This window comes from Pithys albifrons, chromosome 12 (assembly GCF_047495875.1).
Source record: "Pithys albifrons albifrons isolate INPA30051 chromosome 12, PitAlb_v1, whole genome shotgun sequence".
In the NCBI taxonomy this organism is placed as follows: Eukaryota; Metazoa; Chordata; class Aves; order Passeriformes; family Thamnophilidae; genus Pithys; species Pithys albifrons.
In genome coordinates, this window is record NC_092469.1 from 21,869,584 (window position 1) to 21,891,109 (window position 21,526).

Genomic DNA, 21,526 nt, shown 5'->3' on the forward strand with positions numbered 1-21,526 from the left:
AGGTCAGCCCCACTGCTCCCCTCTGCTGCCCTGGGTCTCTGCTGGGACCTTGTGGGACCACGGGCTGCAGGAATATTTTAATTGTCCTTAAACCAGGGTACTGCAATTATGGCTTTCCTAAGTTTTTAGCTGAGCTTAAAGAACTCCAAACATGCTGAGGCTGGGAAATGGTTGGGTAGGGGGACAAAGAGGGTCAGCAAGATATTAATTAACTTTTCCTTGGAGCGATACCATGGAGAGGGAGAACAGAGTAGGAGTTATATATTTAAAAAAAAACTAAGCAGAAAGAGAACATTTTAGTACTTGATTTAAGTGTGGTTTGTGATGATGGTGGGTTAAGGTGTTTCAGAGCTCTCCTGTGCATATCCAGCCCTTAAGGCTAAGCATGAATTAATTATAACTCATTTTTGTTACAGTTACAGTGTTCTCAAGATGTACCTTGTTGTAGAGTTGTTAAAGTTGGCTTTTAACTTCAGCTTGGCCTCGGCACTGGTTTTGTTTGTGGATCTCCACAGTTTTTCTGGAGTGAGCCCATTCCCAGTGAACACAAAGCTCCGCTTACCAGGGGCACCTTGGTCTGCTGGTGCAGCCCACTGGGGGCCTGCAGAACTCTTCTCCCGGGGAACAAGCCACAGTACAAGGTGAAATGGCCTCAAATTGTGCCAGGAAAGGTTTAGGCTGGATATTGGGAAAATTTTTTCCTGGAAAGGGTTGTCAAGCCCTGGCACAGCTGCCCAGGGCAGTGGTGGAGTCCCCATCTCTGGTGGGATTTAAAAGCCTTGTGGATGTGGCACTTGAGGACATGGGTTAGTGATGGCCTTGGCAGTGCTGGGGGAACAGCTGTGATCTTAGAGGACATTTCCAAGCCAACTGATTCCATGATTCTGTGAAACACACTGTTCTCTGCTCAAGCATTTCCACTGTGTGTTTTCAGCGGAGGGCCAAGGCTTGCACTGGGCACCGCGCTGCCCGTCCCTGCCATTGCTGTGCCATTGCTGTGCTCCTGCCTTGTCACCTCTGTGAGACCAGCTCCTCCATCCTCTCCCTTCCACAGGTCCTCTTTGCGTCTGGACCCTTGTCCCGCGGGTCTCCACGTGGAGGCCACTCTGTGCTCTCCCTGCAGACCTGGAGCTGGAGATGGGCTCTTTTGTTTTGCTGTTTGATCTGTGTTTGTGTTTTTGCATGTGCCTCCTTTCCAGCTGATTCCAGTTTGGACTAGGTTAAACTGTGAAAAATACTGTTTAAAAGAAAAAAAGAAAGGAACTTGTCAAGATGCATTTGTTAGATCACGTTTAAAATGAAACAGAATTGAAGGTAGTTTTTGTCCAAGGAAGGGGAGGCAGAAAAGCCGTCAAGCCGCAGGAGAAAGCCCCTCCTTTGTTGTCCTCCTGACATTGACATGTAATTTTTCATGGTTATTTGGGCTGGAAAATGGAGGGAAAGGGAGAGATGGGCTTGCGATTATTTCCCGTAAATGACAACACAATCACATCACGCTCCACTACAAACAAGCTCAAGGAATTTGCCTTTTTTTATATATTTCATGTGTGAAAATAACAGCAACTGTTCTAGTCCTGCTGAAATTCAAGGGAGTAAGTCCCTGGTGGGTTCCATTGGCTTAAAATCTAGCCCAGTTTGCAAAAAAGATGGACAGCCTTGTTGCCAGAAATGGGAAGAAGGTAATGCTGTCCCAGGGAAGGGGTTCTTGGTCCTGGCTGCCCCATCCCTGTGAGTGTCCAAGGCCAGGTTGGACAGGGCTTGGAGCAGCCTGGGCTGGTGGGAGGTGTCCCTGCCCATGGCAGGGAGTTGGAAGGAGATGAGCTTTAAGGTCCCTCCCAGCTCAGACTGTTTTGTGACCCTCTGATGGCTCTGTCAGCTGAGCGAGGCATAGTCAGCATTTCTGTTTGTCAGGGAAAGCAGCAGAGATGCTCCAGCCATGCTCTGAAATGGAGCTGTCTGGGAAATAAGTGTCGTTAATCCAAGGTACACACAGGATTGTATTGTTCTCCTTGCAGCCCTTTGTCAGGTGGGACTCACTCACCGGCTTTGCATCCAGGCTGAAGCTCTGTGGCATTTCTCTCAGAATTGTGCCTAGGGCTGCCTTCTTATTGCTTGAAGTCCTTCTTTTTCTTTCAGGAAAGCAGTAGGAATAAACAGATTGCTGTAGAGTAATCCTGTTAGGAGCTGGCATGGAGGGTATTGGAGTACATACATGCATCTGGAGTGGGAGCTGAGGTTAGACTCCCATCCTGGGCTCTGCCTCTGCTGTGTTCCCACAGCTCAGTGTGGGCATGGTTTGAGACAGAACCACACTTCCCTTGGGGACCCTTTCTGAGTCACCAGCACCAGACCCTGCACGGTGGCCGTGGCACAGCCTGGGGACAGCCGAGCTCCTCCTGGGCTGCCAGGGCCTGAGAGGTCATCAGCCCCCTGTGGACCACCCTCCTCCTCCCTACAGACCCAAACCGCAGCACGTCTCCTCCCAGGGCCCTGGGGGACTCACATTAAACTAGTTTAAAGCAGGCTGGGTGGTGGGACCCCGCGGTGGGACCCCACAGCGGGCGGCACGTGGCGGTGCCAGCGCGGTGTCTGTGCCACGCAGCCATCGCTGTCCCCTCCCCAGCAGCTGCGGCGTGCGGTGCCCAGCCAGGTCTCAGCCCCGTCTTTCTGCAGGCTTTTTCATCTCCTTACCCTGAAAACGAGAGCATCAGGGATTCTTTTTGTTCCAAAGGAGTGACCCTGTGTACAATTAAAACTTGTTTCTGGTAAACCTCATTCCAGGAAAGATGAGCTTTTAACAAAAGGCTTTTGACAGCTGCAGGGTATTTCATTTTTTTAATGCCGAATGAAAAATCAATACATTTTTCTAGGTTATACATATTCAGAACAGGCTTGATATTTCCATTATAATGGAAAATGGGTGTCTGCACATCTCGCCTGTCAGAGCTGCACCGCCGCATTTTCCAAGCCACTGCTAAATATTTCAAACCTGATTTGATTGTGGTTCATGACAGCTAATGTTTCTCAGCTCTCGAGCCTGCCGGAGGGTGGAGAGGCAGCGCACACTCTTTCTCTCCCATCCCTACACTTCTGCCACCCCTGAAATGCCCCTTATCCCTTCAGATAAGAGGTCTGGGTTTGTTAAGGAAAACCTGACTGAGAGAATGAGAGGTGAGAGGTCTTGGGCTGTTAAAGCTCGTCTGGATCCCATCAGCGTTTGCCGACTTCTCCAGCCCTCAAACTTCCTGAGTCTGGGCAGGGGCAGCCGGCAGCATCCCGGTCCTGTGCAGCAGTGAGAGCTATTCAGGCACATTTCGGTGTGTAACTGAGTCAGAGGTTCCCTGACCTCTGCAGAAAACAGATACTTGTGATTTTTGCAGACTCTTCTGCTCTCCCCCCACTCCCCGCAGTGAACGGTTTAATTTTAAATTAAAAGGAAATACTGCTTTCTAAAATGATTTATTCATGAAGAAAGCAAAGAGTCTTCCTAGGATTTTGCATGCGGCAGGTGGGATGTGATGGAAAAGCAGCTCCTCGGGCTCCAGGGGCTGCACTTGCTTGTTCTTGGTATTGACCTCAGCCCTGGCAGTTGGAAAATTCCTTTTAGAAGTTATTAATAAAGCATCATGGACTCGGGAATGGAGCTCTGGCATGGAGACACATGCATAAGGGTGTGTTGTTTGGATTTCATGGGGGCACGATTCTTCATACAAATCTCAGAACTCTTCTTGCACCTCTGAAGTCCCAAAAGTGTGTGCAGCTCTGGAGGGTGGGGTGTCAGCTGGTAATGAAAGGGTCATGGTGACTTGGAAGTAAATTCCTCACATCTCACCACCCGTGGCTCATTCAGCCTTGGGAGCTGATCATGGCATGGTCTGCACACTCAGCTGCAGGTGGGTTCTGTGGACTGTTACATAAGGACAGTCATGGGCTCTGCTTGTGTGCAGTGTGGGGACAGTGTGACACCAGGCTTTGCAGGCAGTGACAATGGAAGCTCCTTGTGGTGTCCAGTGGATTGAGGGAGGAGCAGACCTTTCCCTACCAGTTGTGCTGCTGGCCTTGTTCTCACAGAGGGGTGCCCTAAAGAAGCACAGAGGGTGGGTGGTTGGGTGCCTTCACACAGATGTTTGCCCCTCAGACCTGCCCTGCACCACGAGCTGCTGCTGCAGGTCAGCCACTGTGGGGCTGTCCCCAGAGATTGGGCACAGGCCTCTTGGGAGCAACAGCTTTGCTGCTTCTACTGTCAGTGTTGAGGTCTCCTTGCCAGAAGCTGGGTCAGACACAGGGTGAGCCCACATGTGCTGAAAGCAAGTTCTCAGCAGATGGAGCCCAGCAGAGTGCACAGAGCCAGTGGAGGGGCTGTGCCCACCATCCCTGGGCTCAGGGGAACACCAGTGGCTGCAGCACAGGTCAGGCTGAGTGGTGAGCGGGGCTGTCTGAACGTTCCAGAGGGTCTGCTGGAAGGGGATCACAAGGCAGCTGGAGCTAATGCTTCCCATTGCCTGGGACCCTGTGCCAGAGGCCCTGGGAGCAAAGTGCTGGGCAGGGCTGGTACCAGGGCCTTCCCCAAGTGGTTCAGAGCCTCCCTGGGCAGACATGTTGGACTCTGCTCTCTCCCTATCCTGCTTTATAAAAGTTACTCTTCAGAAAAAAGCAGTTTTGCATAGTGCAGGATGAGGGTTCAGATCTGGATCTGCTCCCTGCCTCCCTGCCCAGCACAGGGTGTTCACCCAGGAGCAGGTCATGTCCTCAGAAAGGAGCATTCATGGGGCTGGGGCTGAGGAGTGTTTGGTGCCAGGGATGTGGGGCCTCAGCCTGAGCTGGTAGGGGATGGACACAAAGGGCTGCAGCCCCAGCCATGCTGGGGACTTGCATTTGTAGCCTTGTTTTTTAATAATTTTCTCCCATTATTGGTATTCATGGCTCACATTTTTCCGGTTACTGTCAGCCTGGGCTTTCATCCATTTTAAAGAGCTATTTTTTCCCTTGTTGATGATGATGATGATGGTATAAAGACAGATGGTGTAACTGCTTATGAATGTCCTGTTTTATTCCCCTTGAACCAGACAGCGCACTTGAAGACGTGTATTATTTCCACATGCTCAGGCTGGAGCCCAGACAGGGCTGAGCCTGGCTCGCCCTTCCTCTTCCTCCCTTGCCGATGCTGACACCTCCGGGTCGCAGCCGGCAGTGCTGCCTTTGTTGTTGAGCTGGGCCAGAGCTCCGGGCTCGGGGGACTCTGGGACGGGGGTCAGCACTGAGAGCCATGGCAGGGCCGGGGCCAGGGCAGTCTGTGATGGCCACGGGGAATGAGCCATGGCAGGGGGGTGTGGGCCATGGGTGGTGGGAGCCATCTCTGCACCCTGTGCAGGGGGGCCAGGGACCATCTGAGCCAACAGAGAACACTGAATGTCTGGAGAGAGGTTAAAATGATGATTTAAAGAAAATACAGAAACCCGTTAAAGAAGGTTTTCAGTAAAGCCAGCTAAAATATGCTTCCAGGGCAGCTGCCCCAGCAGACACTCTTGCCCTACTTGAAGTCATTTGAAGACACCAGGGTGGTGGTGTTGGGGTGGGGGTGGTTTGTTCTGTTCTTTCCCTAGAGTGGAAAAAAAGATTGGAATTTTAATTTCTGAAACGTGAACCCAGCTGCTGGTTTCACAGCCCTTCTCCCAGCAAACCCGAGCGCTGGGCTCACATGGCAGACTGCCTGTCTCACCCCTCCATCAGTGATTAGTGTCTTTCTACATGTTGAGTGCCTTTGTCAGCACTGCCACCCCTCTCACTCCAGAGTCCTGTTTTCCCAGGGAAAGCCCACGGGATCCCTACAGCTCTCAAGAGTTCCCAGCTTTTAAAAGAGTGAAAGGAGCAGAGCATAAATCACAGGGCTTCCACCCGATATCAGCTGATCTCTGGATGCTTTTAAAAGTTCCTCCCCAGTTTAGGCTGACACATCTTCAAAGTGCACTGCTGAGTATCTGCAAGCTCCTAATACATATTTTTGATCTGAATTTCTAGTCCTGTCTTTGTTAGGGTGCGGGTGGGAATGGTGCTTGAACTGGTAGGTGAGTCAGGTAAACCTCAGGATAGCCTGGGAATTACCATGACCAGATAATGCAAGTTGAAATTATAAACTATCCTGCCTAAAAATTGATATAATGTCCTAGAAGTGCCCCTTAGCCCAGTGGTGGGGTAACCCCTGTCAGCTACACATAAATAGCCATGATAGTAGATGGTGATGTGGCTGTTACCCCTGGTGTAAGGGGTCTGGCAGCCACAGCACCCTTGCTCCCCGTGTCCCACCTGGTGAGGTGCCTTGGCGTGGGGCTGGACCACGCTGGGTCAACACGCTCCGTGCCCAGCCTTGGCACATTGTTGCTGTTGTTATGGGCAGGGCCAGGGTGCTCTGCGTTTTGTTCTGAGCTCTCAGTACTTCACTGAGCGTTGGCTCTCCTCTGTGCTTCAGCACCTGCATGGTGCTGCCAGTGTTGCCAAACTCTTGCCCTGACTGGGATGGAGGCAGAACCCCTAGCAGGTTCCTCCCATGCCTCGTGTCTGGGCCATAGTTGCAGCAGACCAAGCTGCTTCAAGCTTAGTCTGAGCAGGAGGGATGGGATGTGGTGTGTCTGCAGTGAACTCGGGCATCTTGGTGACCAGGGGCAACACTGAACTGCATCCCTGGGGCCAGAGAGCTTGTGATGAGGGTGAGGAGGAAGGATGAGGCTGAATATGCTGGAGGCTCCGGCCAGTCCCTTGCACTTCTCTAATCCGTGGTGTGACTGGGTGAAACCTTCTTGTAGAGACAACCGTGCCACTGTACATGACACCTCAGGGCGTGAGTAGCTCCGCTGGTAGAAATGGGTGAGATTCTTCATTTTGTCTACGTCTCTCACTTCCTTCCTCTGTAGTTTTTGTCTTGACCAGCGAGCAGGTGTGCTGGGAGAACACTCAGTGACATTGATGCCTCTCACCCAACACTTGTGCACAGCCTTGGCTGTTGCTCTTACTCAGTAGCAGCTACTTGCTCTCTGTTCTGCCTTCCAGGTCTGTGTTACACTTTCTGCTTCTCTTGTTTCAGAAGAACCCAGTGAGGATGTGGACGGGCCCAACGAAACAACTGGTGATGCTGAGGAGCCCACCAAGGAGCAAGAGGGTGGAGGGGACAAGGACCAGAGTAAATGGACAGGTACAATTCTGTGATACAGCAGAGGTGGCATTTGGTCCCTCTTTTTTTAAAATCGAGAAAAGGGAGGTGGGAAGAGCAGCATTCCACAAAACCCTTCTTTAACTGACCACAACATGGCAGTGTCAGTGTCAGTGTGATGTAAAGTCCTCTGTGAAGGCTCTGGGTGTAGCTTCATGACATACTCAACAGTCTGAGTCGTGGTGAGTGGTGTGTCCTCCCTCCCAGCCCCAGGCTGGTGCTGGGCATTGTGTGCTCCAGAATTGGACCCAGGCAGTGGGAATTGGCAGCTGGGAGAGGAGGAGGGAGAAGGGGTCAGCCCCTCATGACAGCAACCAGCACAGGCTGGGGTTAGGCATATCATTTGGTGATTCTGTGATTGTGCCCCTGTGGAGAGGGTCATCTGTCTCCTCAGCTGGCCCTTGCTGAGGGCCAGAGTAGGTGCAGAACCTGAGATACTGGAGGCCAGGACAGAGCAGTTCTGATTCCTGGGTCCTGCTTGGTTGGCAAGCTCAGGGTTGGTCAGTGTGACACCCCAGTCTGTGCAGAGATCCTTCCTCCAGGCAGCCTTCTCCTGCTGCTTTCATGTTTGCCTCTTGGTGAGCCCCAGACAAAGATGTTTTGTCTTACATGGTCTTCATAAGGGTGGAATGTGGTGTGACATGTCTACAGTTCTAATCTTAGCCCATCTCAGTCTCACTCAATGGAAGGTGTGAGGGAGCGAGGGCCTTACTGGGCCTTACTGCTTGTTGGAGATCGTGCTCTCAGTGTGGGCTGCACTCAACAAGGTGTTTCTGTGTGTTCCTTCTTGTCACAGACCCATTCTTCACCCAGAAATACAGGTTTTACTTGGCTCTAGGTGGTTTTTAATCTCGTGTGAGATTTTGTGATCCTGAGCACAAGCACTTTGTGAAGTATCACAGAAAAGGGGAAGTATTATTTACTGCTTACATCTCTTTGGGGGTAAGTAGGGCCCTTTGCCCAAACCTGAAGTGCTTAAAAAGGCTGTTCTATGTGAAAACGTTATTTTTATATCTCAAAATATGTAAGGAAAAATCAGGAGCTTGCTTTTTAAACTCTTTACTGTCCAGAATTGGGTTGTGTTTATTACTTCACTGTACTTGGGAATTCCTAACCCAGTGTTTGTCAGCCAAGGAGCAGATCAGAAATGGAGCAGCTCCATCAGGTCTGCCAAGGGAACTGTGTGGGGAGTAGGCAGAGTGGGCATGTGAGCCCACAGAGCACAGGACCAGCCCTGCCTGGAGCACGGCCTCAGCATGGCGTGTGATGTGGTGGTGCTGAACTCAGGTCCTGCTTCCAAACGTGTAACAACACCCTGAACTTTAAAGCATTATAATGTCACCCAGGGTTGCTGTCCGGTGGGTGCACAAAACAGGCACCACACCTCGATTGTTTCTCTGATTGTTTCTCCTTTCAGGAGCATGGCTGTGTTGCTGGGTCCTTCTGGACCTCAGATATGGGAAGGAATGGATGCTGAGTCAGGTTATTCCTGACAGCTGCAGAGAGCCAGGTTCCAGGGACATGACATGCCCCAGTACCTGTGGGGCTGTGAGCAGTGAGGGGAGCTCTCACTGGAGGCTGCCAGTGCTGTGCCAGTCCACTCCCAGCAGCAGGGGAAGGCTGTGACCACGGTGGAGTCACAAGGCTGAAGAGCACGAAGCCTTCTCTGCATTCACTTTGACTGAGCAGAGCCCATGTCAGTGGCACGGTGGGGACAGCCTGTCCCCCAGCTGCCAGGGAACGGACTGCAGAGCCCCTGGTGACACTGAACGTTGTCCCTGACCTTCTGCATCATACCTGGGTGCTGGGAGACAGTGCCTGGAGCATCTTAGACCTGCCAGCTGCTCTGTCTTGTGCTGTGCAGAGGAGAGGGGAGGTGCAGCGAGGCTTGTCCCTGGCCGGAGGAGTGGCTGGGGAACCGCACACCTGCCAGCTCCATTTGCCCCAGATTTTCCTGGGAATTGACCAAACAACTGTTTGTAAGTGCTGATGGGAAGATAATGAGATGAACAGTCGACTCGGATTTGTCAGGAACAAATCATGTCAACACGACCCAATTTCCCTCTGTGTGAAGAAGGTCCTGTTTGCAGTCAGTGTCTCCTTGGGAAGGCTTTTGATGCCGTTTTTCAGGACAGGCTGAAATGACGCACAGACATTGTGGTATAGGTGATAATGTTGTGCCATGGGTGGGTTTCATCAGCACTGGTAAACTATCCCTTCCTGAGCTGGGGTGTTGGGGAATGTGGGGAGCAACTTCAGAAAGCCCAAACAGCAGGAATGACCCAGAACAGAACAGCATCCTCTGGGAGGAGAAAATGGAATGAACAGGTTTATTTGACCCAAAAAACGACCAAAAAAGATAAGTCTTCTTGTGCATGAAATGCGTCTGAAAGGAAGGAAATAATTTGTTCTTCATGTTCAGGATACAGACAACAAAACACAATGGGCTTAAATTGAAGGGAGAAAGATTGAGGTTTGATAATAAATAAAAAAAATCCTCCTGTACAGCCTGTGAAGCACTGGAGTGGGTTTTCTGGGAAGGTTCCTCAGAGGTCTTTCAAGAAGATTAGAGGAGCTGCTGTCAGGGAATGAGGCAGGCACAGTCTCTCCTGCTTTGGATGGACTGGCTGACCTTCGGAGGAGCCTCTGAGCCCGGCGACTCTGTGAAGGTGGAGATGGGGGCGGGAGAGGTGCAGGCTCAAAGCCATTGACTGGCGTGTGGAAGGGGAGGGGGGGACAGACCCAGTTGCTGTTCATCACCTTCAATTTGATCATTATGTTCCTCTGCAATTTGCTCCCCTTTGTGCCTCGGTTTCCTCACTGCACACAGGAGGTTTATTTCTTCCACTTTCTTCAGGGTTTGTGAGATCTGTAATGAAATGCCAAGTTCCCCTGGTCAGCTCCCTGCCCAGTGCAGAGGTGAGAGGCTGTGCTGTGGTGGGGACAGCCTGGCTGCACCCTGCACCAGGGGCAGTGTGAGCACCAAGGGGCAAAATTCTGGTTTCATTGCAAATTAGTCAAAATGTCCCAACTGCAAAATAAATGTTTCAATTCATTCTTTATTTTTAAATTGGAATAGTGCGAAGCAGAAACATTTCTTAAGGTGATACTTTCCAGTTGAGTATACAAGTGGAAAACTCCATCCCAGATAAGGACTCAGTGGGTCTTGATTTCCACTGACTTCTCTGTAGCTCCTAGAAGGTTCTGGAAGATGGCAGTGCCTCCATGCTAGAGCAGGGAGGTGCTCTGTGCCCACCTCAGTGCCCCCGTCTGTGCTGGAACAGGAGGGTGCTCTGTGCATTAGACATTATCTCGTCATGACTGTCACGAGATTTACCACAAGCAAACCAGCAAGGGGAGAGGAATTGTGGCTGAGCCTGACTCCATTTTTAAGGCAAGATGTAGATGATGGATACTCAGTTGAAGGCAGGATCAGGCAGGACAGACCAGTACAAGGTCTCTGAGGTTCAGGGTGGTGCTGGTTCGTGTGTCTGACAGAGAAGCCCATCACCAGCTGCCAGAGACTCCCTTAATGCACTGTCTGTTGGGTACTCAGAGAATATCAGGGTTTTTTCCACAAAAACAAGAAACACAGTCTACTTAAAATATAGATTGAAGTGAAATCTTTCTGGAGGACTGGCCTGAAGAGCTTTTATTTTTGTTAATGATTTTTTTTTTTAATCCATGATGCTCACCTAACAGAGCAATTAGTGCAATGGAGCGTCCCTGATTCAAATCCGGGGTAGATTGCTATTAAAGGAGGTATTAATGGGCTGCCGAGAGCTGGGAAATTGTTGCAGAAAAGTGTGTTTATGGACTATGGTGCTGGCAGGCATGATTTCAATCGGCTTTGACATGTTTAACATAAATGTATACTGCACAGCTCCTGCAGTTTATGAATAATTCCTACAGGCCGACTGCCTTTCTAATTACTGAAATTGAAAAAAACAGGTCAGGCACATCCTGACGGAAATCTATTCCTGCCCCTCCCCCCGGCTGCTTTTTGCTGCTTTTTTAATATCTGGCATTTGTGGAGCACTTAATGGCCGGGATGTTCTTGGGGCCTGAGAGGCTGGGAGGAAGGGGATGGAGGGGCACGATGGAGCTGCTCTCAGCACTGGTGCCTATGCAAGGGAAACCTGGGAAAGGGCATGGGAAGCTGCCACAGGAATATGCCAAAGGTTCCTGGGCGGCAGCTCCAGCCCAGCAGCACGGCCAGGCCAGGTGGCTCCATGTAGCAGCCAGCTGGGCTCAGAGCATGCTGGGCTCTGGCAGCATCCGTGGATGCTGGGGGAGCTGATCTGAGCTGTGGGGCCACGGGGAGGTCCGTGGTACCCACCGTGCCAAGCAAAGCGCTGCCTCCACGTGCCCCTGGTGCTGTCTGGGGTCTCCCTGCAGCACCTGCTGGGTGCTCACTGTTCATAAGGAGCGAGGCAGGGCAGGCTGGTGGTGGCTGGGTACTGTGATATGAATATTTAATAGTAATTCAGCTGTGGGTACTCGCTGCAGGCAGGAAGGTATGACACAGCATTAGAAAAACAAATTATTCGGGCATTTTCAGGGCCAGAGCCTGGCGAGGCGGCAGCGGGGGCAGAGCGCGCATGGCGAGCGCGGGGCACTCACCTGCCCATCACGGGATTGTCAGACACGGCTGAAAAATGCTGTGCAGCAACAGGCAGTGCCCGGGCCTGGCAGTGTGGCTACTGCAGCTGATTAGAACAGAAGGTGTGTTCAGGGAACAAGGCTTAGACAGTATTTGAGCAGAAAACGTTGGCCCATGTGCTACTGAAGAGATGGCAGCGCTGTGGCACCGCTGGGTGCCCTGTACCCTTCCCTGGGGATCCCAGTGAACTCTGGGTGCTCCTGAGTCGTGGCAGTTCCCAGAGAATGGGTGAAACAGATACCCCGGCCCTGGATGTCAGGAGAGCTGCAGGTGCTGTAAGGGCACAGGACAGTGGCATTGCTGGCACAGGGCTGTGTGGCACAGTGGTGACTCAAGCTGGTCCAGGGGCTCGTGGTGCTGAAAAATGTCTCTGACAACACATCAGGGTGGTTTGAGCAAGGCAGCACCACCAAATGAAGAATGAACTTTTCCATCAGGCAGTGAGAGCACAGTTCCCTGGTCCCACTGAGAAGTTTCCCAGGCCAGCAGCGGGACTTTGTGGCAGGGAGTTTTTCAGAGGCTGGTGAGGAGGGTGGTGTTTAAATCAATGACAGTAGCAGAAACCCCACTGTAAATTTCTAGGGCAAGTGGCAAGCTGGTTTACGGAATTCAGGGAGATGAGAACCTCTGGCTTACGGAAAGCAGCATGAATTAATAATCATTTAATTGGCTTTTCCATTATGTTGCTGGGTTGGGAGATGGAAGTTTAGATGAAGGGGCTGTCACTGGTACTTTAGCTAAAAGATTCTGATGGCTGGGAGGTGGGTGGTAATGCCCTTCCCACCAGGATGGAGAGCAGCAGCTTGGGGGACCCATGCTGGCTTTCCCTCTGGAACCAGCTAAGGAAAAGTCCCCACGTGGAAGGAAGTGGCCATCTCACCTCTGAAATAATGCTGGGGAGGATCTCCCCTCCTCCTCTGAAGAGTAGAAGCTGCTGAGAAGAGTGAGAGCCAGAAGTGCTGTGGCAGCACCATCCAGTCACACTTGGTTGTAGGGAACATCCGTTGAGAAATTTTACTTAGATTTTAGATCTGGATTTTCCTCTAAATTGCCAAATCTAGTATATAACAATACTATCCAACACATAGGCATATGTCATACTTTAAACCATGTTCCTTTTTCTGCCCTGCAAGGCCTGGACCTTGAAGTGAGATGCTGCTGGCCATGGTCACACTACAGGTGGTATCTCCATGTGTTTGGTGCCTCACAGCCCTGCAGGACTCTGGCTCTTTATTTCTTTTGAGCCCAGGATGTTCTTTCCTGTCCTCTCTGCACAGTCAGAAGGTCCCGTGCCATTCTGGGAGCTTTGCAGGCAAGTGCTGAGCTGCATCCTCATTTCTCCAGGCAGCAGAGAGTTCTTAATTCCTCTGATCTGTGATGTGGACTGAATGTGTCACTTCATGCATTTGCCTGTTTATCAGAAACAAACTTTGGTCTCAGTGTTGAAATTCCCACCTGAGCTGTCAACTCAAAATACTTAGAACAAATCTTCCATGTGTGTTTTTCAGAATTCAGTTATTCTGGGATCTGGACAATCATCAGTAATTCTGATTTTGAAGGATTAAAGTTATGGGTTGGATCAAGTGCATTTAATAAAATTGGGTACTTTGGAGATGGCGAGGAAAAGTATATTTTAATTGCCTGTTACTAAGTCTAAGCAGGCTGCTTCCCAGTAGAAAGGACATGAGAAAATACCCTGTTGTGACTCCCAGGGTTGCAGCTGGTGTTAAGCAGCCTGTGGTTAGCTGATGGTTGGGCTGAGTTCCGTCACTGCATCCAAAAACATCCCACTGGTGAGCAGCTGGCAGTGGTTGGTGCCCAGTGCAGAAACACATTTTGGGAGCCACAGTCGCCACCTGGGGCTGAGAGGTCTAAGGGGACCCGAAGCCGTGACTGTCACTGTCATCCCTGCCTGGTGCAGGGCTGGAGTGGGGCTCACGTGGCTGCCTGACCACCCTGGCAGACCTGGGGTCTCCACCTGCCAGTCCCAGTGTCCAAACTGCCTGATGGGGCCGTCACTCAGTGTCTGAGGTCACACTGAGGAGTGGACTGTGTCAGTCGTCAGCAGCTCCCTGACCAGGGCCACTCACATCACATGGGGCTCACTGTAAGGCAGGGTGGTCCTTCACCTGCCACGGTGCTGCCTGTCAGGGGTGGTCTCTGCCTCCCCGAACCCTCCAGGAGGGACTGCATTCCTCAGCAGAGGAGCAGCGAGGTGCTGCCATGTTCCTGATGCTCCAAGCATGCTTATTATAGGAAGCAAGGAAGGCCAGCTCGGGCCCTGCAGACATCTTTAACCCCTTTTCACTTCTGAAGCCAGGGAGGGTCTCAGTTCAAGCAGTGGTCTGGACGGGACAGCCTGTCAATCCATGGGGCAGAACAGGATCTGCCTTGACATCTGTTAGTTGGCACTGATACTGCAGACTTGTTCTACACAAGGAAATGCCTGATTTGGACATTTTCATGGAGTTGGCAGCACAACAGGTCCTGTGGTTTGGGTTTCAGATACCGCCAGGACTGTACATCCATGCATGGATGCCCAGCAGGACTGAAGCACCAGGTGTGCAGCTCCAGCAGGTGCTGCAGGGGATGAGATCACCTTGAAGCCTACCAGGAGGAACTCAGCAGTCTCAGAGCTCCTCTGATCCCTGCCTCCCTCTGACACTACCATTACCCATTTGTAATACCTGTTTTCCCTCTCCTGGAACTTTGCCTCTATTTAACTGAATGTGCAGAGGTGGGGGCTGGCAGGGAAGGCAGTTAGAAATGGGGATTGTATTCCCCACTGTTCTGTGGTACCTTTGGAAATACAGCTCATGCCACTGCATAGAAGGGTCTTCGTGGAGGAATCAGTTTGCCAGCATCTTCTGAAACAAGGAGTGGATACCAGGAGGTTCACAAGGAGAGCAGGAGATAGGGGGAAGAGTGTGGGGGACCGGCCTGAGACTGCTACAGTGCCTTGTTAATCGGCAGCCAATCCATCATATTAAATATCCAGCTGTCAGATATTACCTTTCAAGTGAAAATGAATAACTCCCATTAAGGGCGAAATGGGTTTGAAGTCGATTCGAGACAGATTAAAGTACTGTTATGAATGTGTGTTCGGGGAGGAGGAGACGGGGGCTGTGTATAATATACTTGTCCTTACAGTTTTTAAATAATAGATGTCCCACAAATTTATGTACTGCAGGCAGCCAGGGTTCGGGGGAGGGGAAAGGTCAGGGCTGTGCTTCTCCCAGTGCCACAACTCAGAGTGTTTTGCTGTTGACTTCAGGACACGTTTGCCTTTCTCTATTTGGCTGGAATAAAATGGCCTTTCCTCTGCTTCTCATGGTGGGAGTGTCTGGGTCCCATAGGCTGGGTCCTGCCAGAATCAGCATTTTGGCAAGCCCACATGCTGAGAAGCAGCAGACGTGCACTCCTCTGTAGGCACAGGCTGAGCCGTCCAGCAGCGCTGCTGCTGCCAGCACAGGTGCCATTGGTCAGCCTGACAGCCACAACCACCAGTCCTCGGTGGGGCAAACTTATTCCAGAGTGCCCATGTGTAAAATGTCCTGGGACAGCCAAGGGTACGAGTTCTACCTCCTGGAGTCATTCCAGCTGCTCCTGAAGGTGACACATGGGCCTTCATGTCTGGCCAAGAATTTGTGTGTTGGACACAGTCTTGGACATAGCCACAGGTCCCAGACCCTCTTGCACCAACAGGTTGTAAGGTTGGAAGCAGCCCCCAGAAACAGCTGAGGTCTCTCTGCTTCTGGTCACCAGTCACACAGTTCCTTTGTTGTGGGAGATCATCAGCAAGAGTGAACTGGTTTTGGCCAAGTGTGCATTGTAGGACTTAGGTCAGTCCTCAGACTCATCCTCCTCCAGGTTCTTGGGGTGTATGTACAGCAGTAAATGGATGCACTGTCCAACCTAGACCTCTTTGGAGGTGCCTGATGTAAATAACTTTTTGTTGCAGCACCAGCCAGCCAGGCAGAGAAGGACCTGACAGAGCCTCCAGTGTCCTCTAAGCGGATATCATTTCCCAGCAGCTCTGAGTCACCTCTCTCCTTTAAATGGTCAAAAACTTCAGAGGAGACCAAATCAGAGCAGGTAAGGCGGAAGAACTCAGCTTTCTGTGCAGGTAATTTGTTTCCAATGTGCCAAAAGCAAAGAATAAAACGGGAGAAGGAGGATGAAAGACAATAACTGGTGGTAAGATAAGGCATCAAATTATTAAAGCCTGGCTCTAAGAGGAAAGCAGCAGCTGGAACAGCTGCATGATTCATTTGTCTGCTCCACAGATGTACCAGTGTCCGTATTGCAAGTACAGCAACACAGACGTGAACCGGCTGCGGGTGCACGCCATGACCCAGCACTCGGTGCAGCCCATGCTCCGCTGCCCGCTCTGCCAGGACATGCTGAACAACAAGATCCACCTGCAGCTGCACCTCACTCACCTGCACAGTGTGTCACCTGACTGTGTTGAGAAACTCATCATGACGGTAAGTAGCTGCATAGGCAAGTGTGGCTGCTGCCATCCCAGTGTGGCTGCTGCCATCCCAGTGTGTCCGCTGCCATCCCAGTGTGGCTGCTGCCATCCCAGTGTGTCCACTGCCATCCCAGTGTGTCCACTGCCATCCCAGTGTGGCTGCTGCCATCCCAGTGTGTCCACTGCCATCCCAGTGTGTCCACTGCCATCCCAGTGTGGCTGCTGCCATCCCAGTGTGTCCACTGCCATCCCAGTGTGTCCACTGCCATCCCAGTGTGTCCACTGCCATCCCAGTGTGGCTGCTGCCATCCCAGTGTGTCCACTGCCATCCCAGTGTGTCCACTGCCATCCCAGTGTGGCTGCTGCCATCCCAGTGTGTCCACTGCCATCCCAGTGTGTCCACTGCCATCCCAGTGTGGCTGCTGCCATCCCAGTGTGTCCACTGCCATCCCAGTGTGTCCACTGCCATCCCAGTGTGGCTGCTGCCATCCCAGTGTGTCCGCTGCCATCCCAGTGTGGCTGCTGCCATCCCAGTGTGTCCACTGCCATCCCAGTGTGTCCACTGCCATCCCAGTGTGGCTGCTGCCATCCCAGTGTGTCCACTGCCATCCCAGTGTGTCCACTGCCATCCCAGTGTGGCTGCTGCCATCCCAGTGTGTCCACTGCCATCCCAGTGTGTCCACTGCCATCCCAGTGTGTCCACTGCCATCCCAGTGTGGCTGCTGCCATCCCAGTGTGTCCACTGCCATCCCAGTGTGTCCACTGCCATCCCAGTGTGGCTGCTGCCATCCCAGTGTGGCTGCTGCCATCCCAGTGTGTCCACTGCCATCCCCACAAAGGTGGGGAGCAGCAGGTTACTGTGGTGGGCAGCATCTTACGTGTTGTGTCTCTGCTTGAGCGCTGTGGAGCAGAAGTGTTGAGTGCTTTCCCTGTGAAGAGGTCAGGATAAGTACAATTTCCTTGGCATGATGAAGTGAGTGCATGGGATGGCAGATTGCACAGAAGCTTCTGGAAGGTGCAGCAGCTGACGGGACGTATTGTCACCTGGTGGTGGTGCTAAGTTGTTGGTTGGACTTGATCTTAAAGGTCTTTTCCAACTTTTAACAATTCTGTGATTCTGTGATTCCTCTTGTGACTCCTTGTCAAAGACAGAGTCACGGAATCACAGGGTGGGTAATGCTGGGAGGGAAGGCTGGACCTCCTCCAGTCCAGCCTCCCAGTTCAGTTGCTCAGGATTGTGCCCAGACAGCATGTGAGTATCTCCAGAGAAGGAGACTCCACAGGCTTTTTGGACAGCCTCTTCCAGTTCCTGCTCCATAAATACCTTTATGCTCTTTATCTCCCCATTTTGCTTTACCAGCTGCCTGTCCCCTCTGTCCTTGGCAGGATGTGGCTCTGCCTGTCACCATGTGCCTGGGTCATGGAACTGTCCCATCACAGAGTGTGCACCCTGTGTCCATTTCAGTGATGCTACTCAAGTGTGTAAATACATTCTGAGATCTTGAACAACTCTTACTCACCTCTAACTACTTTGGTGGCAGGTGTTTTGACCTTTAAGAGCAGCAAGCAAAACTGAGCCCCTTCCTTAGGCCAGTAGGTGTAACCAGTTTGCCTGGGATTGCTGTTTTGCTGGTGTGGAGTGGTTTGTTTTGAGTCAGGCTGTGGGCAGGACATGCGGTCTGGAGCAGAGGCGTTGGGCTGGTCTGTCCTCATGCAGGTCTGTGTCCTCCAGGGTACAGGGGACTGGCAGTAGCCCCTCATTAAGGAGCTCAGGAAACCTCTCAGAGAAGATCAGGGACAGTCCCTGAGGTGAGCCCAGCCTCTGTGCTGGAGCAGGGCTGCGAGACTGCCGGGATTGGCAGACACTAGCCCAGCCATGATGCTCATCTTCGTGTTTGTTTCTGGTTTCCCCACCTTCCATCACCACTGGCCTTTGGCACCCAGAGACACATCTGGGGGGGAGGATTGCCTCTCCTGCTCTGGGTCTCACAGCACAGGGTCAAGAACGTGGTTCTTTTTGTATTCAAGGACATATTTTGAGCAATTCGTAGAGTTTGTGCAGAACATGGCAGCACTGGAGGGTCCTAATTTTGCTCATTCTCATGAAGGTCCTGTTTGGTTTGTCACGTGGGGCAGGTCTTGGTGCCACCGCGAGGGAATTGCGTCTCTGCAAGGGGGAGCTGGGTCCCTCTCGACGCAGTGTCACTGTGCTCGGCGTTGGAGGAGGCTCCAGTTAATAACACCTTATCAGACGCCATTCAGGAACCTGCAGTGTCTAATATGTCTGTTGCCATGGTAACGGCTCCTGCTTGTGCTCAGCGTCTCAGAACTGCCTGGTTGTGCTCCCTCCTTTCCATATCAGCGAGCAGCGGGGCTGGCTGTCCCACAGGACCCCACGTCCTGCTGCCAGCCTCGGTGCAGGGACAGGCTGGCAGGGCTGGCTGAGGGAACGGAGAGCACACCGTGCTCCAGTGCCACACAGGGACAGAGCCTGGGGCTCGCTTGTTCCCCCATTTCCATCAGCTTCCCTTCCACTCAGCTGATGGATGAATGTGGCCAAGTTCACTCCCCATGGCATCTCATCCACTCTGAGCAGGGCCAGGCACCATCTTTCCTATCACAGCCTCTTCCTGGGTCCGCTGGGCTCTGCAGGGCCCCATAATGAGGGTGAAGTGCAGTTTGCCTGCACAGGCGAGTGACAAGACTGATGGGCTGGAGCTGGGAGAGAGGACGACTTCCCGAGAGCCTCCGGGAGCGGGAGCTCTCCCTCCTCCCACAGCCAGCTTTATCCTTCTGCACATTCCTCTCCCATCATCTCTGCTGTCAGCTTTCCCTTCCTCAGTTTAGGGTGTCTTCCCGGTATTCCAGCCATCTTTCCATCTTTTTCTTTTTTCCCTTGCATCAGGAGTCATTCCTGCCCATTCCTGCCATCTCACTTCCCCCTCTTGCTATCTTTACATTTTTCCCTCTTTCCCATTGTCTTTTCTTATTGCTCTCTCCCTTCTGCTGTCATTCAATTTTTCTGTCTCCCTCCTTCTCACCCCTCCCTCTCCCCCCTTTTCCTCTCACTCTGTGTCTCATTCTCCATCTCGGATGAAGGTAATGAAAATAATCGGGCTTCATTAATTCTGAGCCCTGTGAGATGATAGCCATTTGGAGCCATGTTTGCCAATTAGATGGTCTAAATTAGAAGTGACCTTGGTATACTGCCATCGCTTTGCCTCTCGGAGTCTAATGAAGCTTTTCACTCCAGCACCCTCTCTCTCTCTTTGTAATGGAAATTACCTCCTTTGTCTGGTGGGGAACCTTGCCTCCTGTCTGTATTTCCCCTGGTTGCATGGACATGGGGACAGTGATGTATCTCCTCAGACCCCTTCTAAAGGCTTTCTCTCCAGAGCCACACGATTTCAGCATTTTGAGGCATTTTTGGAGGAACTTTCCCTGCATTTGGTGCCTCAATCCAGAGACAGGACAGGGCAGGTGCATTGGGAGGGGAGCTGGCTGTTCTTGCTGACCAAGAGTAATGTTTGGACATGCCAGCAATATGTGGGTGTCATATGGGTGGGTGTTGTGCTCTGATCCTCCAGCCCTGCCAACAGGAGGCTCTACAGTCAGTCGTTAAAAGTCCAGTAGAGCCGGTGGTGGCAGGAGCTGCACATGTCACTGCTGGAGGTTGTCTCTGGTGAGGAGTGGGCTGGCTGGTTGTTCTCCAGCATGATGGCAGGTCTGTAGGTGTCAGGGCATGTGTGATCTGCTGAGGATACTGGAAGGGGAGGCAGGAGATGTGGTCCTCCCTGGGCCACCTCATCCTTAGAAATGGCTGCTGAAGTGGGGTGCCCCTGCCTGTCCATGGATCTGGTCATCTTAAAGAAATTCTGTCTACTGAAGGGGTCTGAATTTCACCCAAAAGGAAGGGTCCTTGGAAACAAGAGAGGTTTGTCTGACAGCTTCTCATCCTCTAAGGACCTTCTGTGTGCTAACAGTGGGAGAACAAAGAGGGAACTCAGCTGTCAGAACCACAGGCACCAGTGAGCTCAGGCTGTGCACAGAGGTGGATCCAGGGTGACTGATAAGGGGTGCCATGCTGGAAGGGGTTTTGCTGGTGGCTTGTGGGCCAGGAGATGATGGCTGCAGCTGCCCAGTGGGTATGGTTTGGTGTTAGACACAGAAGAACAGAACAGGTATTTGCAGGAGAAGGGAAGGGAGGAGACAAACCACATTTGTTGAACTCACAGCTGTGGGGTTGTGTTTAGGAATGGCTCACACTGACTGAATGTGTTGCCATCACAAAGCAGTGTTGAAGAGACTTTTTAGACAGGGAGACAGGAATCGAGCAGAGGGAGGGATGCTGAACTGAGGAGGGATGCCAAGATGATACGCCAGGTATCACCTGTGCAGGTGAGAGGAAGGTGGAGAGCATTTGACAGCCACACGTGTTAACACGGGCTGTGCTCCAGATAAACACGGTTCTCTCCATCACTGAATCAGTTAATGTCATGAAATACATCTGCAGTACAAAGTGCCATGTCACAGAGCACCAGGGGCACTGCACCTTTCTGTGCCATCGTACCCCTGCTCTTGGCTTATGTGAAAAGCAGCCCCAGCACGCAAGACAAGTTCTCTAGGTCCAAGGAAATGGGGTGTCCTAGGGTGGGTTTGCAGTGTAAAAGGACAAACCCTACAAAAAGGGCAGTCTAGAATTCCATGTGAGTGGAAAATAATTGAGGATGTGCAGCCCATTTGCCCTCCTTGTACTCAGGGCTGGTCTGTGGGGCTGAAGGGACGAAGGGTCTTGCCCTGGATAAAGGTGTAGGAAAGGGGCAGGAGCAGCTTGGATAGATCCAGTTGGCCTGAGTGGATCCAGCAGCTGGCCAGTGCCTTGTTTCCAGGGGTTTGCTCCCCAAGGCCAGCTGCTGTGACTGCACCACTGCAGTTCCCCACATCTATACCCAGAATTTCTAGTTGTCTTGCACTTTCCCCGAGCTTTTTTGTTTGCCTTTGGGGATTTTGTGCCTGTAGCAATTTAATGTACCACAGCTGGTTTTTTTCTTCACACCTTTTTTTTTCCTGTTTTTTTTTCTGTGGTGGAGGGAGGGTGGAAGGAAGGGAAGGAATGGTGGCTGTGGAGATGCAGGTAGATAAAGGTAATTACATAAACACATATAGGGCAGGACTTAGTGGTTTG

The 21,526-nt window shown here is 51.8% G+C and overlaps 1 protein-coding gene across 5 annotated transcripts in view; it reads left to right on the plus strand.

Moving 5' to 3' along the window:
- Positions 1-21,526, plus strand: part of ZFHX3 (zinc finger homeobox 3) — a 127,362-nt gene that overhangs the window by 89,873 nt on the left and 15,963 nt on the right. For 4 of the 5 annotated variants that reach the window (XM_071567924.1, XM_071567923.1, XM_071567925.1 and 1 more), the window contains 3 exons: positions 7,079-7,186; positions 15,829-15,962; positions 16,154-16,354. In XM_071567924.1, coding sequence (XP_071424025.1) covers positions 7,079-7,186; positions 15,829-15,962; positions 16,154-16,354 — 443 coding nt within the window. The remainder of the gene's footprint in view (positions 1-7,078; positions 7,187-15,828; positions 15,963-16,153; positions 16,355-21,526) is intronic. The other variant, XM_071567926.1, reaches the window with a different exon arrangement.